Source organism: Netta rufina, assembly GCF_964035555.1.
Source record: "Netta rufina genome assembly, chromosome: 16".
In the NCBI taxonomy this organism is placed as follows: domain Eukaryota; kingdom Metazoa; phylum Chordata; class Aves; order Anseriformes; family Anatidae; genus Netta; species Netta rufina.
The window spans coordinates 2,613,755-2,634,868 of NC_140140.1; the positions used below are offsets into that span (position 1 = coordinate 2,613,755).

General features: G+C 50.7%; 1 protein-coding gene across 1 annotated transcript in view; it reads right to left on the minus strand.

The window, feature by feature from the left end:
- Positions 1–21,114, minus strand: part of RIMS4 (regulating synaptic membrane exocytosis 4) — a 55,349-nt gene that overhangs the window by 11,105 nt on the left and 23,130 nt on the right. The window contains exons 2-3 of the mRNA XM_084296855.1: positions 11,987–12,128; positions 493–605 (exon numbers count right to left, since the gene is read on the minus strand). Coding sequence (XP_084152981.1) covers positions 493–605; positions 11,987–12,128 — 255 coding nt within the window. The remainder of the gene's footprint in view (positions 1–492; positions 606–11,986; positions 12,129–21,114) is intronic.

A 21,114-nucleotide genomic window follows, 5' to 3' on the forward strand; every position in this document is an offset into this window, starting at 1 on the left:
GCTCTGCAGTGATTCAAACCCACATTTCCAAAAGCAATCTCTAATTTCAGCCCTTTAACACGGCTTTGGTGACTCAGTCTCATACTCCTCAGTGGCAGCAAGCCTCCATTCTCTCCCAAACTGGAACACCCAGAGTTGCAGGCTGCTTGGGAAAATGCAATTATGGTATACGGTAAGAAAATCTGTATAGAGCCTGATGGGCAGCGGAGGGCAAACAGAAAGATGCACAGGACGCATTTTCAGGTTTTTAGCTGCGTTTTGCTTAGTCTGTGCCTTTCAGCTCTGGTGGAGGAAAGCATAAAGCTGGTGCTCCCCTGCTAACGCTGTACTGGCAGCAATCAGCAAACCCTCGCAGCCAAGCCTACTTGATTTAACGCAGAAACAGAGCGGAGGAGTGGTAGAGCAGCAGCTGCTGGACGCGTTATTAGGTGGCCGTAGGAGTGGTCTGTTCCAGATTCAATTTAAGCCACGTAAGATCTCTGTGTTCCTTACCCATCGAGGTGGTGGCCAAGGTCTGACGCCCAACAAATTGTGCAGGGCCCATGCTCCCCAGGAAGTCACTAAACTGCCCAGCAGATGCCAGATGGACTCCACTGAAATTCAAGCTGCAAAATAAATGGATTTTGGCAAGTGGTTAATTTGCATTTTAAAGCAACCCGGTAACTAAAGAGCCTGATTTAATATATCCTTGAAATGAATGGCATCTGCAGAAGCCTTTTCCCCTGCAAAGCTCAGTGATTTCAAAGGCAGTTTTGTTACATGGGATCCATTTAAAATCCTTTTCCTTGCAGAGGAAAAAAAAAAAGAAAAAAAAAAGGCAATGATGGTTGCAGTCACCAGTCGGCTGGTACTTATCTCTAATGAATCGTCTGCAAGGGCACATCTCTGCCATCCCAGACCCACATGCAGCCTGTCACCCCTCCCAGGGAGCACTGCCATCTGAGCAGCTGCTTGGCGTGGTAGCTCTCCTTTCCCACCCTTCAGTTTTGGGAAGGAATTAACACAGCTAGAGTAGTAGCCAGAGGGGAGCTTAGGGGTGCTGACATCCATCCCCTTGGGACGGAATCCCCCATTTCTCTCAGACACACACAGCAACTCACCTATTTCTTGACCAGAGCCCTATTTCCTATCACTCAACACCGGAGTCACGCCCACCGGGTGGTTTTGACACCTGCTTCCACCAGCAGCCCGCGGCACAGCCGCTGCAACACACGGCAGGAGGTTTGTGGGGTTACCCCCGCTGCAGCGCCGGGTTTGCGTGCTGCCCCCCGGGGAAGGTGCTGCGCAGGGCAGCCACACAAGGTGCAGCCCCCGGCACTTCTCCAAAGGCCCCTGGAGGGGGGCATTCCCCACACAGTGACACAGCTCGCTGCTTTGGGAATTAATTCCGTCGAAATGAACGGGCGAGGAGGGCCACATGTTCCCTCCAGCTTACCCTGGTGATGAAGATGGGGAGAAGCCCTGCCTCCGGGGAGGGCTGTGCACTGCGGGCTCACAAAGATCCATTGAATCCCCCCTGCAAGCCAGTTACATTTAAAAGACATTAAAAAAAAATAATCAGCCTTTTTTTAACCCCATTCACCCAGAAGAGCGGTAATTTCAGGTTGAGGTTTCAGCCCTCATTAGCTGCTCGCAGCCCCGGTCTCAGCCTGGCGGGATATTTATTTACTCCCCCGAGGAAGGCGGCATACAAAGCTCAGCATCTGCCCTCCAGCTCCTTACGAGCCACCTTGTGCGGAAAGGAGGAGGGAGGAGGGCGCCTTGGCATCCTACAGGCAGCCTTGGGATGGGCTCCGAGCGGGGCAGACTTCCCCGAAGCCTCCCTCGACTCAGCGCTTCTTCACCCTGCATCCACGGCGCGCACCAGCACCCCAGGTGGTACTCCGAGACACGACAGAAGCAGCAGGAGTTATAATTGGCACTAATTGCGGAGAATATCTAAGCCTGTTCTCAGTGTCACCGACTCCCCGCAGGCACAGGGTGCGTCCCCAGTGCCACCGTCCCTCCTGCAGGGACCCCATGGGTTCAGGGTCCCTGTCCCACTGCCCAGCTCTCCCCATCCCCAACGGGGCAGCCCCCAGGAGCAGCACCCCGAGCACAAGGCACAGAACAGAGATCCTGGACCTGTCATGCACTGGGGACAGATGCGTGCACACGCAGGGCTGCTGAATCTGCAGGGACAGGGAAACACGACGGGGAAAACAGGGGAAGGGGGAGCGGGCAGGCTGTGTAAGGCCGGTTATTTGCCCATACAAGGAGGGAACGAGGGAGCTCTGCCGCACGGGAGACCAGCGAGGCTCCTTGAGCACAGTGAGCCGTCCACAGAGGGTCAAAAAAGGATGAAAAGTTGTGCTTGGAGAACCTAAAATAGTTCGAAAAACAGGAGATCCGACAGAGAAAGACATGATTCAGCAGGGGATGAAGGGACTCTCAGCCAGAAGGTAAATGTTTTCTTTATTCTCTTCAACTCGTGGAAGATAAATGGGCACAACTTCGGTCTCGCTCCTACCCCGGGGAGTACGTGACCTGAACGAGCGCGTAAATAACCAGCTGGTGAGACACCTCGCTCAGGGAAACGCTCACCGCCGTGCTCGGAGCAGATGCTCGGTCTCATTGACAGGACGCCCAGGGTTAGGGTAACAAAGGAGTCCAGCAGCAAAGCCTGGAGCTGCAGGAGCCCAAAGCGAGCTCAGCCTCGGGGCTCTGTGAGTTCCCCGTCCCAAGGGCAGGGCTGCGAGGCAAAACTTGGCCAGTGACCGTGGTGGGGACACAGCTGGGAGAAGCCCACCCGCAGAAACCCCACTTACTGCTCACTGCAGGACAGCAAGGAGAAGCCTTTCTGCCCCCCGAGGACTCCAAATACTTCACCACGTGCGCCCCATGGGGCTGTTTCCCATTACCTGTGGGGCACAGATTCACATTGAAGGCTGATGCCACTATTTGGCAGGATGGCACAGGGTCCTGCACACCTGCACACCCCTCCAAACCACCAAATTAGAGCACCCCTTAATGGGGCAGCAGATGCTGCAGCTCCATCAACCATGTTCCAGCACGGAGGAAAACAGCAGGAGCAGGAGAAAAGCGAGGTTAAAAAAATACAAAGCACCAGAGAGAACAAGAGCTGCTGGGCTGGAGGTGAACAACAGCGACTGGAAGAGCTCGCAGCAAGACCTATGTCACTGTTATCTCTGCTCAGACTCAGAAGTCGGAGGGTTTGGGACTACCTCGAAATGATGTGCCCTTGTCAGAGCCACTTGGAGCGAGGGGCAGGCCGCAGGGCATCGCTACCCGGACAGCAGGGCCATGCTGCAGGCACACGGCCTGGCTGCCCACCGCCACTGGTGAGGAGCAGCTGGGAGAAGCAAAGCTCCTGTGCTGCTTCCTACCGTGAGGCTGATCTTCAGAGGGATGGCAACAGCCCCTTTCTAACCCCAGGCCAAGGCAAAGACTCGAGCAGTCTGGCTGCCAGCCTCAGTATCACATTAGACAATTAACGTTCCCTCATTTTGTTATGTTTGGCTGGGGAAGGAAGATACAGGGAATTAATTCTTTAACAGATCATGCCATTAGCTGGTGGGACTGCCAGTTACGTTGTACAGAGGCTGGGCTTTTGCAGCCCTGCTTTAATAGGCATCAGAAACACCAGCTCTGCATCAGGCTGCTGGGCTTTTAGTGATTCTTGGACATCTCTTCGGGTATGGCCAATAAACCTGGAATGGAAACAATTTCTGTCTGGAAAAATCATAAGCCATCTCCAAGAAAGCTCTTGCTTCTCCCTGGAGAGGAGAGGGGGGAGAGGAAAACACAACTGCAGACATTTAGCATGCATGGGAAGAGAAAACAGCAGGAACCACTGAGCTGCACCGGCTAAATTTAGGGTGCTCAAATCCCGCTCGCTGAGCTCCGTGCACCAAGTGCTCGGCGAGGAGCTGGAGTGAGCAAGTGAGGGGGGCTGAGGACGGTGTGGGCTGGAGTCTGTGGGACAGACCCTCCCCATACATTCAGCTGCTGTTTCTACAGCTGAAGCAGGGGGGAAGAGAGCTCCTCCAGCACAGCCCTAGAGAGCGCTTGGGCACCCACCCAGCCTGTCCCGGCCCCGACCGCTTCCTCTGCTCGCTGCTGGGGTGGACACGGTGCCCCCTCAGCATCCCCGGGACAGGGCCATCACCCTCCTTGCACGAGGAGCTTCTGGCCCCGACAGGCCTTTCACATTTGTGTTCCACCACCCAGAGGAGAGAGCACAGGACTCTTTTGGTCCCATCACTTAAAGCACGCCCCGGCACACCGCACCCTTCCTTCTCCCGAAACGCTCCACCTTACGGGCAGAAAATGCTACTGTAACCTGGTTATCACCAATAAAGGATGTCTTTTCTATTTCAGTGTAAAGAGAAGTGCTAAAAATAGCTTGCAGGAATAAAGAGGGAGCATTTTGCAGCTGACTTGCAAATAGCAACTGTCATAGCATGGCCCTGGGGAGCGGGGCTGCTGCTACGGAACCGAACAGCAGCGCGCCGAGAAGGATGAACAGGTGACACGTGTCAGCCTGCTGGGGAAGGGCACAAATCCTCCACCCAGAGAGCACAGCCCAGCCTTTTGGGCTGGAAAGAAATTAATTGTCTCTTCTTTGGCCCCCTGCTTTCGCTAGCCATGATTCATGGGCTCTGCTCTGCCCCAGCTGAATGAGGATGGTTTTAATGAAGTTAAAGATTAGGGGGTGTGCGGTGGGATTGCTTTTAAGTAAATGCGATTCTGTTACTGACCTGAAGGCACAGGGAGGAAAAGGACACCTCCAGGCTGTCAAGGACAAGCACAGGACATTGTGCTCGAGCACCTGCAGGAGGTGAGGAGGCAAAGCAGAGGCAGCAGCATAACAGAGCTCAGGATGTGGTTGATCCTGGGGTCTCTGAGCCAACCAAAGCTGTCTCTGCTGAGCAGCATCAGCAAAAAAATGCAGTAACGTTAATTTTGTTTGCACAGGTATCAGCTGCGCCCTCCAGGCTCAGTACCAGCTGCAAAACCCAATTCAGATGGATGGATAAGAGCCATTTGCAAAGACCAAGCCAGGAACATGAGCCAGCTACCGTGGGTGCCTCCACGCCACGCTGACGGCATCACAGCACCTGCAGCACGGACACACCTCGGGACCGCAGGGGACAATCGCTGTCCTTGCAGTCGCTGGGACACCCACGAGAGGGAGACAAGATCCCACAGCACCGCCTGCAAGGCTCCAGCTGGAAGGCAGAGCGGGGAGCCCAGCCCTGCCCGCTCCAGGCAGCCGCAAGCAGAGCCCGCATGCAGCCCCTGCCAAACGCACGCCTAGTTCTCATTCCCGACCTCACGAAAAAGGTGACTGCATGAAGAGTTTGTCTCTTTTGTGACATGTGTATGTGTAAAACAAAATTGCGTGTTCACAGAATATGAAGAATTGTGTATTCAGGCTGGAGCTGAAATTGCCTAGTTGGTTTTTTCTGCGCATTTTTAACAGCAGTGAGAATTCCAATGATTTAGGAAATCTGCACAGCAGTCTCTGAAGACTGCACTCCTGTGATGCACGCTGCAGGTCGGGGCACATGAAATCTGTCCTCTTTAGTGTAACTGAGGAGTGGCTGAAGGGCTCTTTGCCAGCTGCTTGCTCCTCTGCTCCTCAGAGGTGGCAGCATTGCCTGGGCTGCACTCACAACTCACGCGGAGATCACCCCGCAGTCGGTTCCGTCACAGCACGGCTGCTCTCCTTCACGTCCATTCCGATGGAGAACTAGCTGTAACTTCGCTTGTAAACCAGTCAGGATTTGACTGACTAGAAGGACAGTGCTTGTTTCAATAGCAAGCAGTGCAAGGAGGACTCGGAGCACCTGTGCCGATTCCTCTCCTCCTGCATCCGTGGCTGTGCTCAGCCTCCGGCTCACCCCCACCCCTTGTTCGCTGCACATCAGCATGCACAGCGTGCATCTGCACAGACACGTGCAGGGAAAACGTATCATTAATTTCTACCCTTGTCCATGTGGAGTTTGTCTGACCTCTTTTCTAAATCTATTTTTAAATCGCTTCTGGGATGCTGCATGCCAGGTACCGCCGTTATTCTGCTGCACAGGGCTGCACAGTCAGCTTGTCAGGACGTCGCAGCACTCGTATGAAATAGGATAGGAAACACCTGCACAGGTCACCCCGTCCACAGCCAGGCCTCGAGACAGAGCAGCTTCGTTCACATCATTCATGAACCTCTTCCAAAAATCACCCCCCAGACAATCTGTCTCTGGGTTTTACTTTTTCCTTCCCCATCTCTTCCCAGGCAGCCCTCAACACCATTTTTTGAGCTGTCAGTTAGAAGCACAAGCCAGCCTATTTCCTTTCCTTTGCCCTCGATACAACACTTTGTGATTCTCTCCTACAAGACCTTGGGACTGCCCTCAGTTGCCCCAGCCTGTGACGGCCACGTACCGGCTGCTGTGTCCACACCAAAGGAAGGCAGAGCGAGGCGTTGAGCTCCCCTGGCAGCCCTTCTGTCACAGAGCTCTGGCACAACCAGGGCTGTTCTGAGGTGACTCCGTGTCCTCTCCCTGGGCCCCAGGCCCCGTTTCCATCTCTCAGTACAGCTGCACATCCCGACTCCTGCAGCACTGCACCTCTGTGGGGTCAGCACCGCGGGTCCTCGTGAAGCCTGCAGCCTCACCACAGCCACCCTGCGCCCCCGGAGAGCAGCTATTTTCAGAAGACAACATTTTGTCTTCTGCTTTTTGTGAAGTAGTTGTGCTGTCCACACAACCACCTGTTTGCCATCAGCTCGAGCCTTTAGAAGTGATCTGCTCCTAAAAGGGGAGCTCCTTCCACCGCCTCTAGTACATACGTGGAATTTGTTTGGGCATTTCTGAGGTTCAGAGAGCACCGATCTCTTCCTGTAAATATTTTCTAAAAGACTTGTTCTCATCCTCTTAGTGCACAAAGGGGTAATTAATAAGCAGGTTACCTGAACACAGCCATGCAACTAAACATGCAGCAGTGGCTTGAGCTGCGTGGCCGAATTAACCCATTTGCTATATATCCAGCATCTCCTGCAGGTGGAAGTTGTTCTGCCTTTAAAAACTGGGCCAGCAAGACGCACTTCATCCAGAAGAAGAGGGAAAAAAGTCTCCTCTGAGAATGATAATGTATTCAATAGTTATTTTATCTGAGCAGAAAGAAGACATCAGAAGTCCAATTTCAGAGAGCAGGAGCGCACTGCCTCACAATCGCACTCATCCATATTGGATGTTGAGCTCTTTTAAATTGCATCTAACACACACAAAAGCGAAGTCACTATCTATCAGCTGTGGAGGAAGGCACAACTGGTTAGTTTAACATTCATTGCCCCTGCCTTTAAAATATTTACAGTGCCTATCAGGCATTATTAATGCACTGTACGTCTGACCGTAGCGTCGTGGGACTGGGCACACGGCCCCGTGCCTTGTCCAAGTGGATGTGAGTGCTGCAGGAGCCCCCACGTTGGCAGTGAGAGGCTTTGGTGAACACCTGTCCCCGCAGCACCTAAAATGAAGCGAACAGCACCAACTGCACATCTCCTCCCAGGCAGGCAGCGTTCCCGTCTCTGCCTCCCAACAAGCTCCGCTCCCTCTTGGCCACTCCGCTTTCTGCAGCATTTTTAGCACCGTGACGTACTGTCTTATGTGCTGTAACACCCTGTACTCCCTTTGTGTATGGATCCTTCTGCTGCATGAGTTCTGCCACCTAAGCTGTGCTATAAAAAATAGGCAGGGAATTATGTACAAAGACCTCCCCCATTCCCCACCTCGCCAGGCAAGCTCCGGTTTTACAGACCACAACTTCTCAGGCACATTGAATAAAAGATCCCTGCCGTCAGGGAGCAATTTTGCCTGCTCCTCAAGAGGTTCCTGCAGGTGGGATTCACTGCAGTCAGTCTTGGAAGTACAGCTTTCAAGGCTGCGACCTCTCCAAGCCACACTGGTCAAGCTTAACAGCACAGGAAGGTGTGCTGCTGGTGAAGAGGCCGATGAATTTCTCGGTGTGCTACAGGAACAATTCTCCGTGCCTTCCCTGGTTTCCATCGAGACCTCTGGGCCTTGATTTCTCGCAGCCTGAGCTGTATTAACACTTTTTTTTTTTCTTCTTTTAAAAGACTCAGATAAAAGGAGAGCCCTAGAGGTGATTTGTCATAAAGGAGTCTGGAAGTCCCTCGGCTGCAGATGTTGAAGAAGAGGCACTCACTGAACAGCTCCAGCACGAGCCTTTAGGATGGTCCTTGCTGGACAGGCAGGCTCATCTCAGAAATTGCACGAACACATCTCTAAGTGTTTGCTGGTCATCACCTGCTGGGCTTTTCTAAGGTAAACGTCACCTGAGCTCTCTGTGACCATCATCTCAGCAGCAGCCAGCAAGAACAAAAAACCTGTCAAGTGCCACACATTAGGGACTGGGGCCGCTAGCAGTCTGTTGTTCCAGGTCCCTTTTTGCCTTTCTGCTCCATTTTCAATAAGAAAAGCGTTTGGCAGGAGTAAAGCACACCTAAGTCCAGAATCTGTCGCTTGCTGAATGTCGCACATGGTTTTGTGCAGCTGCATCAAAACGCAGCCAAAACAAGAGGTAGGCTGTGGGAGCCAGGACGGAGCGGGAGCCCTGCTGCATCCCAAGGGTTTACTGGGGAGTTCCTCCTCTGTGCTCAGTGTTATCGCTGGGTAATCTTGGTGTTGTCCTGAGAGTTGCTATACTGGGTAGCTGTCCTCTCAGGCAGGCTGCCACATATGTTCTCAGAAGAAAATACTGCTGTAGGGATTTGTAACCAGAACCAGATTGGGCTGGGTGAATTACGATTGGAAACACCTCTGTGTGGGATTTATGGGGGATGAAGAAAATCAGACCCTGAAGTGAAAGATCAGCCCGTAATAGGAAACAAGTCCTAGAAAGTGTTTAAAAAGCAGTCCAAGAACAAGCTTGTTGTGCAGAACAACCTAGAAGACGCAGTGAGGGCTTGACAGATGGTGTCCCTGGTGCTTCCTCCCCGCAGCACCCAACCAAGCCTGGCAGAGCACCCAGATGCACGAGGCTTGGCACCTGCACGTGGGGTGAGAGAGCTGGTGAGAGAAACCTACAAGTCTGAATGGCTGAACACAGTTTTGTTTAAAATAAATACCACCTTTCTCTTCTATAAGGGCACACAGTGAGTTTTATTACATTAATTTCCTATACTGGTGCACAACTACCGTGCAGTACAAAAGCTGCATAATACGGCTGGGAAAAAAATGAAATGGGGCAGTGTGAGACATTGTCAGCACTTACTGACACGTCGTAGGAGTTTAAATTCTGGGAGAGTCATCTTTCTGACCCGCTAATCTTCCATATACTCCAGTCTTTGGGTAAGACCCTGAAATGCGTATTTTCTTGAAGGAGGGCCTAGGGGATCTGAGAAGTACATCCCTGTATAATAAGCCTTCCATAAAATGATCCAGATTTCAGGCACTCTGGTGCTCACACTATAAGCAGAGCTGCTCAGAATCATGCAATACATAAAAGTCTTCGATTGTGGTTCTTTGCACTTGAGCTGAGCAGCTGTAGACAGCTCCTTGCAGGAAACACGACAGCAGTCCATCAGCATCACTTTTCAAGAGTGTGTTTGTATCAGAGCAGGTATTTAAGGCCTTCTGCAGCAAAATTTTACATAAATGTTTGATCGCTTCAGTGTGCCACCTTTGGAAGTTGTCCTTTTAGCCCTTAAACTGAAGAGGATTATGAAACTATACCGACCTTTGGAAACAAGCCCTTTGGAAAGACGATGTTTTAAATGAATTTTCTTCCCACATCCACATACCAAAGAGGTGCACGGGCAGGAAGAAGTAGGGTAACCTCGTGCTGCTGGAAACCAGGTTTTTGACAGACACTGCCAACAAATGTCTCTGACCAAGGACTATCTGCACCAGTCAGAAAGCCAGCATTAAAAAGAAAATAAACTTGCCACAGTTAATGGAGTCATCCGAATCCTCATTTTGCCTCCTTGGGAACACAGCTACAGCAAACAAGAGAAACCAACAGAAATCTGATTTAGTTGAATACATTTCTGCCCCTCGAGGCTATTCCCCCAATACTTCCTTTCTTCGCAATGGGAAAAGAAAGCGGAGAAACTCTCCTGCCACCATGTTTCAAGAGAATAGAGCCCTCTTTGCTCTTTGTACTCTCGGCCCCGTTTGCTTATCGCTGGTGGTTCAGGCAGATAACTGCAATTCCCGTGGGCTCTCCAGAGAGCCCAATTATCCCACCTAGGAACAAAGAGTCCAGGAACCACTTATCACACACTGCAGAGAAGTGGGAGCAGAAACTGTCCCATCCCTGGCAGAGGGGCTGGTGAGGACGTTCTGGCCACGTTTGAGGCTTGAATACCAGCCATCAGGCTTGTTCTAATAAAGACATCTGGACTGCAAGACAGGATTTTGACTTCTTTGTTGCACTGGTAGCTACACGCAGCTTGTCCTCAGGGTAAAACAGCACTCGGCCGGGTGCAATATTTTATTGGCAGAAATATTCCCTCTCCAGGAAAGACCAATCCAAGCAGCCAGCATGTGCAAGGACAGGACACAGAGAATTACACCCCCTTCCCAGGAGGATAAGCTATGTAAATATAAAAAGAAAAATATTCTGCTCTGCACAAAAGCAGATTCTTGCCCTGCATTGCCAAGGGACTGAACTTAATCACTAATCCTCCGAATCTCGTAGCAGAGGCAGAACTCCAAGCCACAGGACTGTGGTGGTGTAGAAGGAATATTTCCCCAGAGACAAGGGCTCACGGAAGAGATAAGGTACATCACAGCTCCGGAGTGACAAGATTGCTATCGCAGCCTGTGCCTCATTACTATTTCCAACCTTCAGCACAGATCTATGATGCCTTTCCAGAATTAGCCTACTTCCAAAGCTAAAGAAAGTAGCTCTTAATTTACAGCCCGTTACTTATTTAGCACCAGAATTGCATTAATTATTTGAGGGAGCCTTTGGACTACCCTGGTATTTTAGCAGCACGGTGTACTTGGAATACCTCACGGGGCTAGGGAGAGCGCGCAGCGAGAAGCCGAGTGTGGTACATAAGCAGGACTCATTTTAGGTACACAAACATTTTAGTCTCACACCTACAAGCATGGAATTTGATTATATATATATTGACTGCCCCTTTTTAAATACTGTTTTGTTTTCTTATGTTTTTATTTTTTTAGCCTCTTCAGAGATCCCATGAATGGCCATCTTAATAAAATTACGATAATCTCCATCTATGGCTTCAAACAATGGAAACAGAGAAAAGAGAATTGAAGACAAGTCAGTCCTTGAAGTTATGGACAATGGATCCACTGCTTTGCATTCAGTTATAGGGCCTAAATGCAATAGGAGGTGTTATAACCTTTCTTGGGGTCAAAAAACAGTTCTAAAATACATTTTTTTAGGACACTAACTCAGATGAAACAGAAAAGAAAGTTTGTTAACAAAACTTCTAACTACGGTTTCTAAATAAGTATTTTTAACTAGTGTTTCTAAATATGTACTTTGATATCAGAATAATTATTTCGCTACTTGCATCATTTTTATCACCTTTGCACATTTTTTTTTTTTTAGATATTTTTTGTTTCCCAAAGCAAAAGGCTCTTTCGAAACAGGGGAGACAGCCATTGTGCAACATTAAAGACTGCCGGCTTATAATTTATTACCTGTAATGGGCCTCAGCTATTCACCCTGAATTATTCTTCTAAAAGCAAAGCTGTTAAAAGTAATGGGTATCTGCTTCAGCTCAGAATAATGAGGACACTAAAAAAGTATATAAACAGCTAAAGGATGTGCCAGCTATGCAGGCAGAGAGACCTGCTGTAATTGAATGGGCAGTACACCTGCAGCTGAGATGAGTCTGACAGAGACATCGTCTATCACACTGGAGGAAAATTAATAGGTGTAAGAAGAACTGAGCATCCCACAAGCGATTACCCAGATGCTTTCAGTGACTTACTTTCCCTCGGACCCGTAGCTGTTCATGCTGTCCTCGATGGACTCGTGGCTGGCTTGACGGACGGTCCGGCTGGGCATTTCGACAGCCAGCCCCGTTTCTGTGCTCCTCTGGATGGCTCCCTTGAGTCTCCGACCATCCCCATCTAGGAACAAAAGGGGAGAAGAGGCAGTCAGTCAGCTATTGCTCTCCCAGCCTTTTGCAGCAGCAGAGTCAAGGAGAAGCAGGGAAGGTCTTTCAGAAGCCCAGCCCGGCAAGCTGGCAGCCAGGCAGCACTCTGCTCTCACGCTGGGTTTTGTTTCTCAGCCCTGCTTCAGCAACAGCTCCCAGCCGGCTCTGGAGCTAACCCAGAGATCCAGCAAGCCAGGGCCCAGCAGATCCTCCAGACACACACACCACCCTACCTACTTCAGGCATTTGTACCAATTAATTATGCATCGAGCGCAGGTGCACACAGGCACGCAAGCTGGCTCTGTGCGTAACGCTACCCAATTTGTGATGACAAGCAACAATAACCATGGGCAGACTGAGGTGTGCAGCTTGAAAAAGCCTGGAAACACTCCTTAAATCCCACACTGACATCTCTGGTTGTGCGGAGCAGCTGAGAGCCACAGCCCATGGTCAGCACCGAAGGACCAGCAGGGATGGGTAAGGCCAGGCAGCACCAGGAGTGCTGCGAGGGCAGGAACCGTCCCAGCAGGGGAAAAGCTGGGAACAACCAAAATATTCCCTGATGCTGGCACCTGGAATGGCACCAGCAGTGGAAAACCCCGCAGAGAGGCCTATTCCCCTTTGCACACCCCTTGGGGCAGCGCAAAGGGAATTAAGCAGGCTCTCTTCCCTCCTGGGTGCAACCTTGAGAGGCTCAGCCCTCTGAAATTAACAGTTGCTATTTCCATCCTCCTGCTCCAGCAGTCTGTTTCTCAGAACAAGCCACGTTATGTAATGAGCATGTAATGAATACCATTACTATTAATTGCTTTAACTGGTGCGAGGAAGCTCCAAATTCCATCCCACATACAGTGCTCATCCTGCAACACATCATCTGCAAGTTCTCTGAACAAAGCTCAATGTCTAAACCCTTTTAAAGGTGCCTATCTGTTAAATCCGGATTCAGGAACAAACCTCTAACCCCCTAAACCTCCTGATTATTTCTATTAATTTACTTCTTGTTACACGGCAGCAGCCTCCCTGATGGCACCGAGGAGAGCGCAGTGCTGCAAAGCCACACGGCTCTCAGAAATCTGCCAGTCTTCAAGTAGTGCCCAGCAGAAGAAATGACCCAGCTCTCCAAATATTAAAGGAAATAAGTCTTTCCCTCCTACTTTAGAGAAATATGCGGGTAACCGTACGAACCTCTAAAATATGCAGAACACTTTTTTGTGCAGCGAGCCGCTTGACTTAAAAATACTTCTCTTTGGGGCTTAGCGTAACAGGCATGTTTCAAATCACTAAGATACCAGAATACTTCCAATTCCACTTCTCGAATTTTAATTGCAATGAAATGCAACGACAGAATTTCTCCTATAAGCTCAGCCAGAAGTCCCTTTTCCTCCAGTATCCCGAGGTTTCCGACCGGGTAACCACATCGGCCCCCGGGCTCTGCACCAGCAGCTGTCCCCACATCTGCTGCAGCACGTATCCGTGCGTCCCTGTGGGCTAAAAGCTGGGACACACATGTTCTGAGTTAACGTTAACTACAGCTGGGATTGTTTGTGTGCCTGCAGCAACGTATGAAGCGTGTCGCATAAATCAGGAAGACCCACGAACATAAACCAGGTATTTTTTAAGTGCTTCCAAGATCCAACCTTGGGGCAAGAATATTAGTAAAGGCACCAGTAAAAGCAAAGCCTCATGAAACGGCCTTACCTATTTCCCCAACCACTGCAGAGTAGTTGCCTTTGCTGCACCTCTACAAGCCTTGTGCGGTTTGCTTGGAGCCTCTGACGGGGTTTCTGGGTTCCTTGCAGAGAGCACCCCCAGCCCTGCGGACAGACTCGATGGGCCGTTTCACTTCTGTCTCTCACTGACCTCCCCAGACAGCCTTTCAGGCACCTCATCCACCAGTTCCCAGCCCTCCTCCACACGAGCACTCTCAGCACCCTCATTCTGCTGCACCCTGGAGGTTCGTTATTACTACAACCCGGGTGGGCAACCAGAGCCAAAGTAACAAATTGACAAATACATAGAAAAGAAAGGAAAAACATCCAGTAGCCCAGCTATACAACATCTGCCTAAAAAAAAACATCCTCTAGGTTATTTCTCCAATCTAGTTAGCCATGCCTGGAGACGTGCAGGCTTACATGGCTTGATGAGATGTCCACATCTGGCAATAAGACAGAGGCTGGGGGCCAGGCAAGGCGCTCGTGGCTTTGCATCACCCAGAGCTGGAGGCTGGGGCACAGCCACCTGCTGCTGGGCACCAGGGACCAGGAGGGAGGGCAGGCAGGCAGACTGCCTCCTGCGTTGGGAGCCAGGCGATTCCAAATGCCCCTCACTCGCTCTTCCAGGCCTTCTGCAAGTGGGTGGTTTTTCAGTATTCCTGATCACATTCACCTCTGTGACATGTAGATGTTCTTACTTAAAAGGGAAAAGGAAAAAAAGGGGGATTATGGTACTGGGGAAACTCTGGGAAACCAGCCAGGAGCAGGTCAGATGCAAAGGATGAGCTGTGACCGCAGTGACGAGTCCTTCATCCCTCCCTCCTTTCCCAGGTAGGAGCACACATGGACGGCTGCACCCAACAAACCAGCCTCAGTTACTCCACAGAAAGGTTTCCCCAGCCTCGTTCCCCTTCACCTTTTCGCCAGAAGCTTCCCTTGAGCAGAAGGGGAGGAATGTGACTTGCCAAAAAGGCAAGCTCCCACACCACTGCCGCCCGAGACCCGCAGGAGCACCACAGATGCCATCAGAGATGGGATGCAGGGTCCTGAGCTGCTTAAACCCCTCAGTGAAACCCTACCTGGGGTTGGCACATAACAAAAATTTACGTTCCTTCAACTCCCTCAGCTGGGAGAGAAGACCAGGGTCAGAAGTAACATACCTGGAAAGAGTCAGCACAACCCTGCATTGCCTGCCTGCACACCGAAAACATTTTGCAAGCAATTGTCTGCTCTTAGCAGCCTCTGGGCAACGTGGAGCATCGTGCCGGGGCAGGACCTCCTCCCTTATAACCCGAAGCCTTCAACTCCTTTCCAGATCAAGAATGTAAATGATCAGCCCCCTGTGAGCACTGCCTGGCAAACCCATTTGTCTCCATCGCTGGTGCTACCTGGAACAAGTTGGAGTGGTATTGACGTTTCCTGCAGCATCTCCGGATTTATTCCCTGCACCTCCTCCAATCAAGCAGTAAGCCGCGAAGGGTAAGCAGCTGATGGAGCCTGCAGCACAACACGCAGCTGAAGAGCAGAGCCAGGCTCAGAATGACCTTGGGAAGAAACATTTTGCCTCAATTCCCAAGCTGAGGGCACCCAGCACCTCGTGGATGCCGAGGACCAGAAGGGAGCAGCAGACACTTCAACAGGCTTTCTGCCTTGACAGCAGCTCGGACCAGCCAAACAACTTACATTTAGCTAAAGAATATCTTCTAAAAATGTACCCACTCCGGCCTGGAAGAGAGTGAGATGGAGAATCTGCCATTTGCCTGTGCAGTTTATTTCACTGCCTGACATTTAAAGAAGTGACTGAAGTTTGCCTGGTTCCAGCTTTTCGCCATCAGGTTTTTAATGTCCTTCTGCACCACGAGGGCTGCCTTGTGCTCTCGCTGAAAGGCTCTTCTGCAGCGTAGTCGTCACCTCTCAATCTCTTCTGACAAGTTAAGCAGACTGAGCTCTTTATGTTTCTCATGCTCTGGCATTTTTTTTTCCTCTTGCCCTTGAATCATTTTAATGACCTTCCTGGGTTTTAAACACCCTGTTGAGAACAAGCGCGTCGGAATTGAAGACTGCATTTTATTGCAAAAAATAAAGTACAAAGGTAGAATTCAGCTTGTACTCCCATCTTCAATGCTGCTCCTTGCACCTCCCAAAACCCCAGTAAGCTCCTGGTAGAGCATCACGCCTCACTGATGCTGTGCAGCCCTGCATGCCCTGCTGGTGTGGCCTTGGAGAACTTTAAAATGTAATAAAAAAAAATAACGAAGACATCTTAGGAAACAGTCCATGCAGCTGTATCCAACTCTCCCACCCTCAGTGCTATTTACTACCCTGCTAATGTGCTCCTCACCTGTGAATTTGGTAAGATTTAAATCCATGTTTGCTCCACACCAAATGAAAACACTGAATGGCACCAGACCTTGGAAACAGCCTCTTGTCTTAAGAGTTTTCCTTGCCGAGTGCTTTTTGAGAAGTGAAGCAAGTTTTTAATCTATTTGTCACTACCACGTTTTTTAGGGTCATGTTGTTCTAGGTCAAAATCCTTACATACGCATCACATTTACCCAGATACCTGCTTCCACTAAAACAGGCATAAAAAGGTCTGACAAGACCCACTTTCCCCAAATCCTTCTTGACTGGTATTAATTATATTCGCACCATTTTGTTCTGTAGTAATTAAACCTCATTATCATGATTCCCTTAATTCTGCCTCGGAGCAGCATCAGACCAACAAAGCAGAAGTTTCCTCCAGAGAACCCAGCAGTGGATGAGGAGGGGTAAGGCGACCGCACAGGTACAGAGCTCAGCACCCCTCGGAGCATCCTCTTCCCTAAATACAGTCATCCGTCAGCTGCACTGCGAGGCATCCCTTCACGAGGATGATGTGGATACTATGGCTGAACTGACTGCCCCAAAAGCTGTATCTGCTTTAATCTTGGGGCTGGGAAGTAAACAGAGTAAACCAGTGGCACCCTCCTCCTCTCCCCAGGGAAACAGCCGCCGTCTCTCCCGCTCTCCCCCATCAGCCGCCACCTGGCTCGCTAAAGCTCGTTCTGTTACTGGCAGGTCTCTGTGCTCAGAGAACAGCGAGTCTGGAAAATCTCCGCGGGTTCTGCAGCAGCTCGTTACAAGGTCGTGGTTACGCAATTAGCGCTATCGCGCAGGATGACACCGCGATGGGGGCTGTGGTGCTGGTGCTGGCGGCACAGCGCGCCCCTCGCGCTGCTGTCCTCACCTCACCCTCCAGCACCTCCTGCTGCTCCATCCCACCACCACCCAAGTGCTCAGTATCTTCCTTCTCTTTCCCGGTTTGTTTTCAATTTTCCCCTCTGTTTGCTCGGCTCGCTGAATGCTACCGCCACAAAGAGCGCGATGGATGCGGTACAGGCCCTCCCACGCTTCGGAATTAATTGGTATTGATTTAACCCTTAGATCACAGATTGACTGCATTTCAACTCGATCAGCCTCGCTCCTAAATTAACCAGCTGCTTGAAGCCCAGAACGTGCTGGTACCCAGAGCACATGACCAGCAGCACCAGCGAGGCCACCCCGTACACCCTACGCGTCCAGCAGAGCAGCCCGGGCAGCATTTTCCTTCCCAAACTCGGAGTACAAGGGGGAAAATCAGCAAGAGAAATCACTCGGATGCTTACTTTCCAGTTGCATTTGCTCTTACTGCAAAGCTCTGGCCAAAATAAGTCTGTCTTTTTCAGGAAAGACCAGTCCAAGCCTGAGCAAAGCGGCTGCATTTGTGTCGTGTTCTTACACCAGCCAGGCAGCGCGCATCGGTGTGCATCCCTGCATGCTGTGGGATATCGACCTGGGCATGCTCAGCTCTCTGGCTGCACACCTGGGTTCCTCCACAACTGAATTATCTGCCCGGCTCCAAACCGAGGCCCGGGTACAAAGCAGCACTCGTACAGCGTGGAGAATTGACAACCCCAGCAGGGAAACAGAGAAAAACCCATCCGACTGAGCCGACGCGCTCCTTGGAGCACGTTGCAGAGCGTGTAGAAGCAGAGACGAGCAGCAGAGATCTGCAGAGATGAGGGAGAAGAACGAGACAGCGCCGCGTGCCTGCTGCCAGCACCCGTCCAGGGGCACCAGGGCGTGTGGATGGGTGGGACAGGACCCGGCAGCCTGCAGAGATGTTCCCCGAGCTGCACAGCAGACGGTGCTGAACCTGCCTGCACAAAGGAGGTCTTGCGAGTCCGTTCATTTTCCACTGCCTCTGACTTCACTCCCGAGGTCAAAGCCGATTCTGGCTTTCTCCTCCATGAAGGTCTGCCCCAGAGAAGAGGAGGTGTGAGCCAGTTTGGGGCTGAAAATGGACAAGGAAAGCACCGATCGCCCATCCGGAGAACATCACCCACTGAGATGAGGAAGGATCCCCGAGTCCAACAGCCCGGCTCTGGCACACCTTTGGCCATAAAGAACAAGACGCGGGGGCACCTCAGCTCAGCACCCTGTGGGGTTCTGCTGAAGCACTGCCCACTGTACCCGCTTTTAATATTCCAATACTCTACCAAGAAAGAGCCAACACGCTCACACTTCCCCTTTGTCACTGCGCTGTTGTCCCTAACGGCTTTAAAAATGTGAGATTTCTTCCTGTTTGGTCAGATGCTGAACCCCTACAGACCTGTGCGAAGATTTGCGTGCCATGAAACAATTCTGTGATTAATAAAAGAACTGCATTGTTCAGAATCAGAAAGACAAAAAAAGGAGACTCTTCCCACAGCCGTGCTCAAGCAGCCAGCACCTGTGGCAGCCTGGCACACACCGAGCCGAGCGGCAGCATTGGGCACCGCCAGCCCTTTTACAGAGGTAGCTGTGCTTGGAGAGAGCCACGCTGTTCTCCTAAGGGGATGCTATTGCTAAGGAAAAATATATAAGTCCATTTCGGAATGCAGTTTAACAAGATGAACTCAATCTCATCATGCCTGGCAAGCTCCAACATCCTGCCAAGTATTCCCAAAGTCGACATCACAATGGAGTGTGAATTATGAGCACCTAAAGAGAGGCAGCTTGTGCCATGCTCCAGAACATGCCAGGCTATCATCACAGCCTGAATAATCCACCAGAAATGACAGAAAATGGCTGGGGATAAACAGGGGCACCAATCAGGCTGTTTGCTTCATTCCCCTTGTCCTAGTTTCAGCCACTAATAAAGTCACACCCTTTCTTCCCAAATTAAACAGAAAATCTTCCGTGGGGTGGAAAAAATGTTTTAACACGTTCATTCTTAATCTGTGCAGATTAAGTGCACCCACGGAGGAGACCAGGATCATTCAGAGGGTTATTTTTATTAGGTAGCTGGCAGAAGGCAGCCGGCAGCAGCCCCAGAGGCTTCCTTTCCTTACCCACCGGGATGCCCAGGAGGGAGCTTCCCCTGCCCCATGGAGGAGCATTACAGAGCTCAGGGGGGTACGGGACGTCTGCAAGTCTGTGTACAGCAACAGTCCTATTTTTAAAGCCCATCAGGGCTTAATTTAGGTCGGCCAAAGCTAACTTTCTTCCTCATCCTTCCTATAAACGCTAAAATTAGCGCAGATCCAGCGCTCCCCTGCGCAGCCCGTCCTTCCCTCCACCCACCCCAGCCCTTTGAGGAGCACTTTGCCTTCACCTCCCTCCCAGCCTGAGCAGGGGAAGCTCCAAAAACCACACGTCTGTTTTCAGGCCTGCCTGCAGCTCCCAGCCACCCCGCAGCCCAGATCCCAGCTCCTCAGGAGTTTGCTCCTCCAAGCTGCCCCGGCTGCGGTTTGCTGTCCCCCCGCCGATACCCGCACGTCTCCACCGCCGGGCTGGGGGAGCACGAGTGAATCCCTGCTTTGCTGCCCATCTTCCTGAGACACGCTTTCCTACCTTAAACTAGGAAAATGTCCTATTTTTTCTGCTCCTTTTGAGGTTAAACACAAACGGTTTCCATGATATTACATTTAATTATTTGACCTTTTTGCTAATTCAGCTGTATAAGAGAAAAAAAAAAGGCCAACGGTCTCATTTAGAAATTTCTAATGAGTTCTGCAATCCTTGTGTTCTGCAATCCTAATATTCTGCAACTTTCAACAAATCACATGTCAGCGAAGGAAAAAAAAAATCTCAAATTTTCCTACCTACAAAAGAGACAAAGCTAAGAAACCCAAAGGTAAACCTATATACTGCGCTGCCAATGACTTTTAAAGAGATTTTTGACTATAATTTTTTAAAAAAAGGGAATAAGCTTTTCCCCACTGAAAAAAAGTTACAGCACCACAGCACTATAAAAAATTGATCATTTCTCTCAGAGTATTTCATGGGAACTGCTTTGCTGCGAGACTTCTCAGAATTCTTTCCATGTGTCTTTTTTGCTTTCCCCATTTGCAGGAGCAGAACCTGAACAGCTTCTCCTGCTGGCTGGTTCTGCATTTTTATTTTATAAGAAAACGGAGCGCGCTGCCCCCTGCTCTACCCCAACCTGCCATGCTTTGCAGGAGAGAGCAATTAAACGAAACGTCCGCGTGCAGGCAGCACGTTCACTGCTGTAGCAATTCTTCAACAGCCTCCCAGCAAACCCAAATCCCTCCCTGCTGGCTGCCCAGCTCTCTAGGGACAGGCAGGCACGGCACTGCTGACGCTGCAGCGACCGCCCCGGGCAGAGCCGCGTCTCCCAGCCACAGCCCGGGCGCTTTTCATCTTCTTCTTTCCTGTCTGAGCGAGGAGCGATTCGTTTAAACAAAAATAAAGCCTTGCTATGATAGCTGTAATGCAATGAGCGACATAGATACACACTGCAGAGCAAAGAGGGGAGGCAATCTTGCCACTTCTTGGATTTGGGGGGCCTGAGGGTCACTTGGAGTTTAACCACCCCTCCTCGGCTGGAAGGCGCCAGGGGCTGCTACCTAAACACACCCCCAGCCCAGGAAGGTTGGGCTGGCCGGCTCAGAGCACAGCAGGTACATTTGGCACAGCCCCGGGCTATTAGTAACAACAAATAACACAAACTCGTTTACCACTGCATGGCAATATTTGTTCCCCATTAAGCCGGGGGAAATGTCAGGCACAGCACTAACAATGACCAGTGCTTCAAAGCACAACCTCCTCGCTTCAAAACCCCAAACTTTGCAAGCTATGAAGATTTGGGCATCATGAAAACATGAAAAGCCAAAAGGTGAGAGGCAAGTTCATTTGCCAGGGCCATCCCTGAGCTTTCCCGTTTTCATTTCACAGGAAAGACCAGCGGTGGAGCCGACAGGTGTCCTTGGAAGTCCTCCAGCAGAC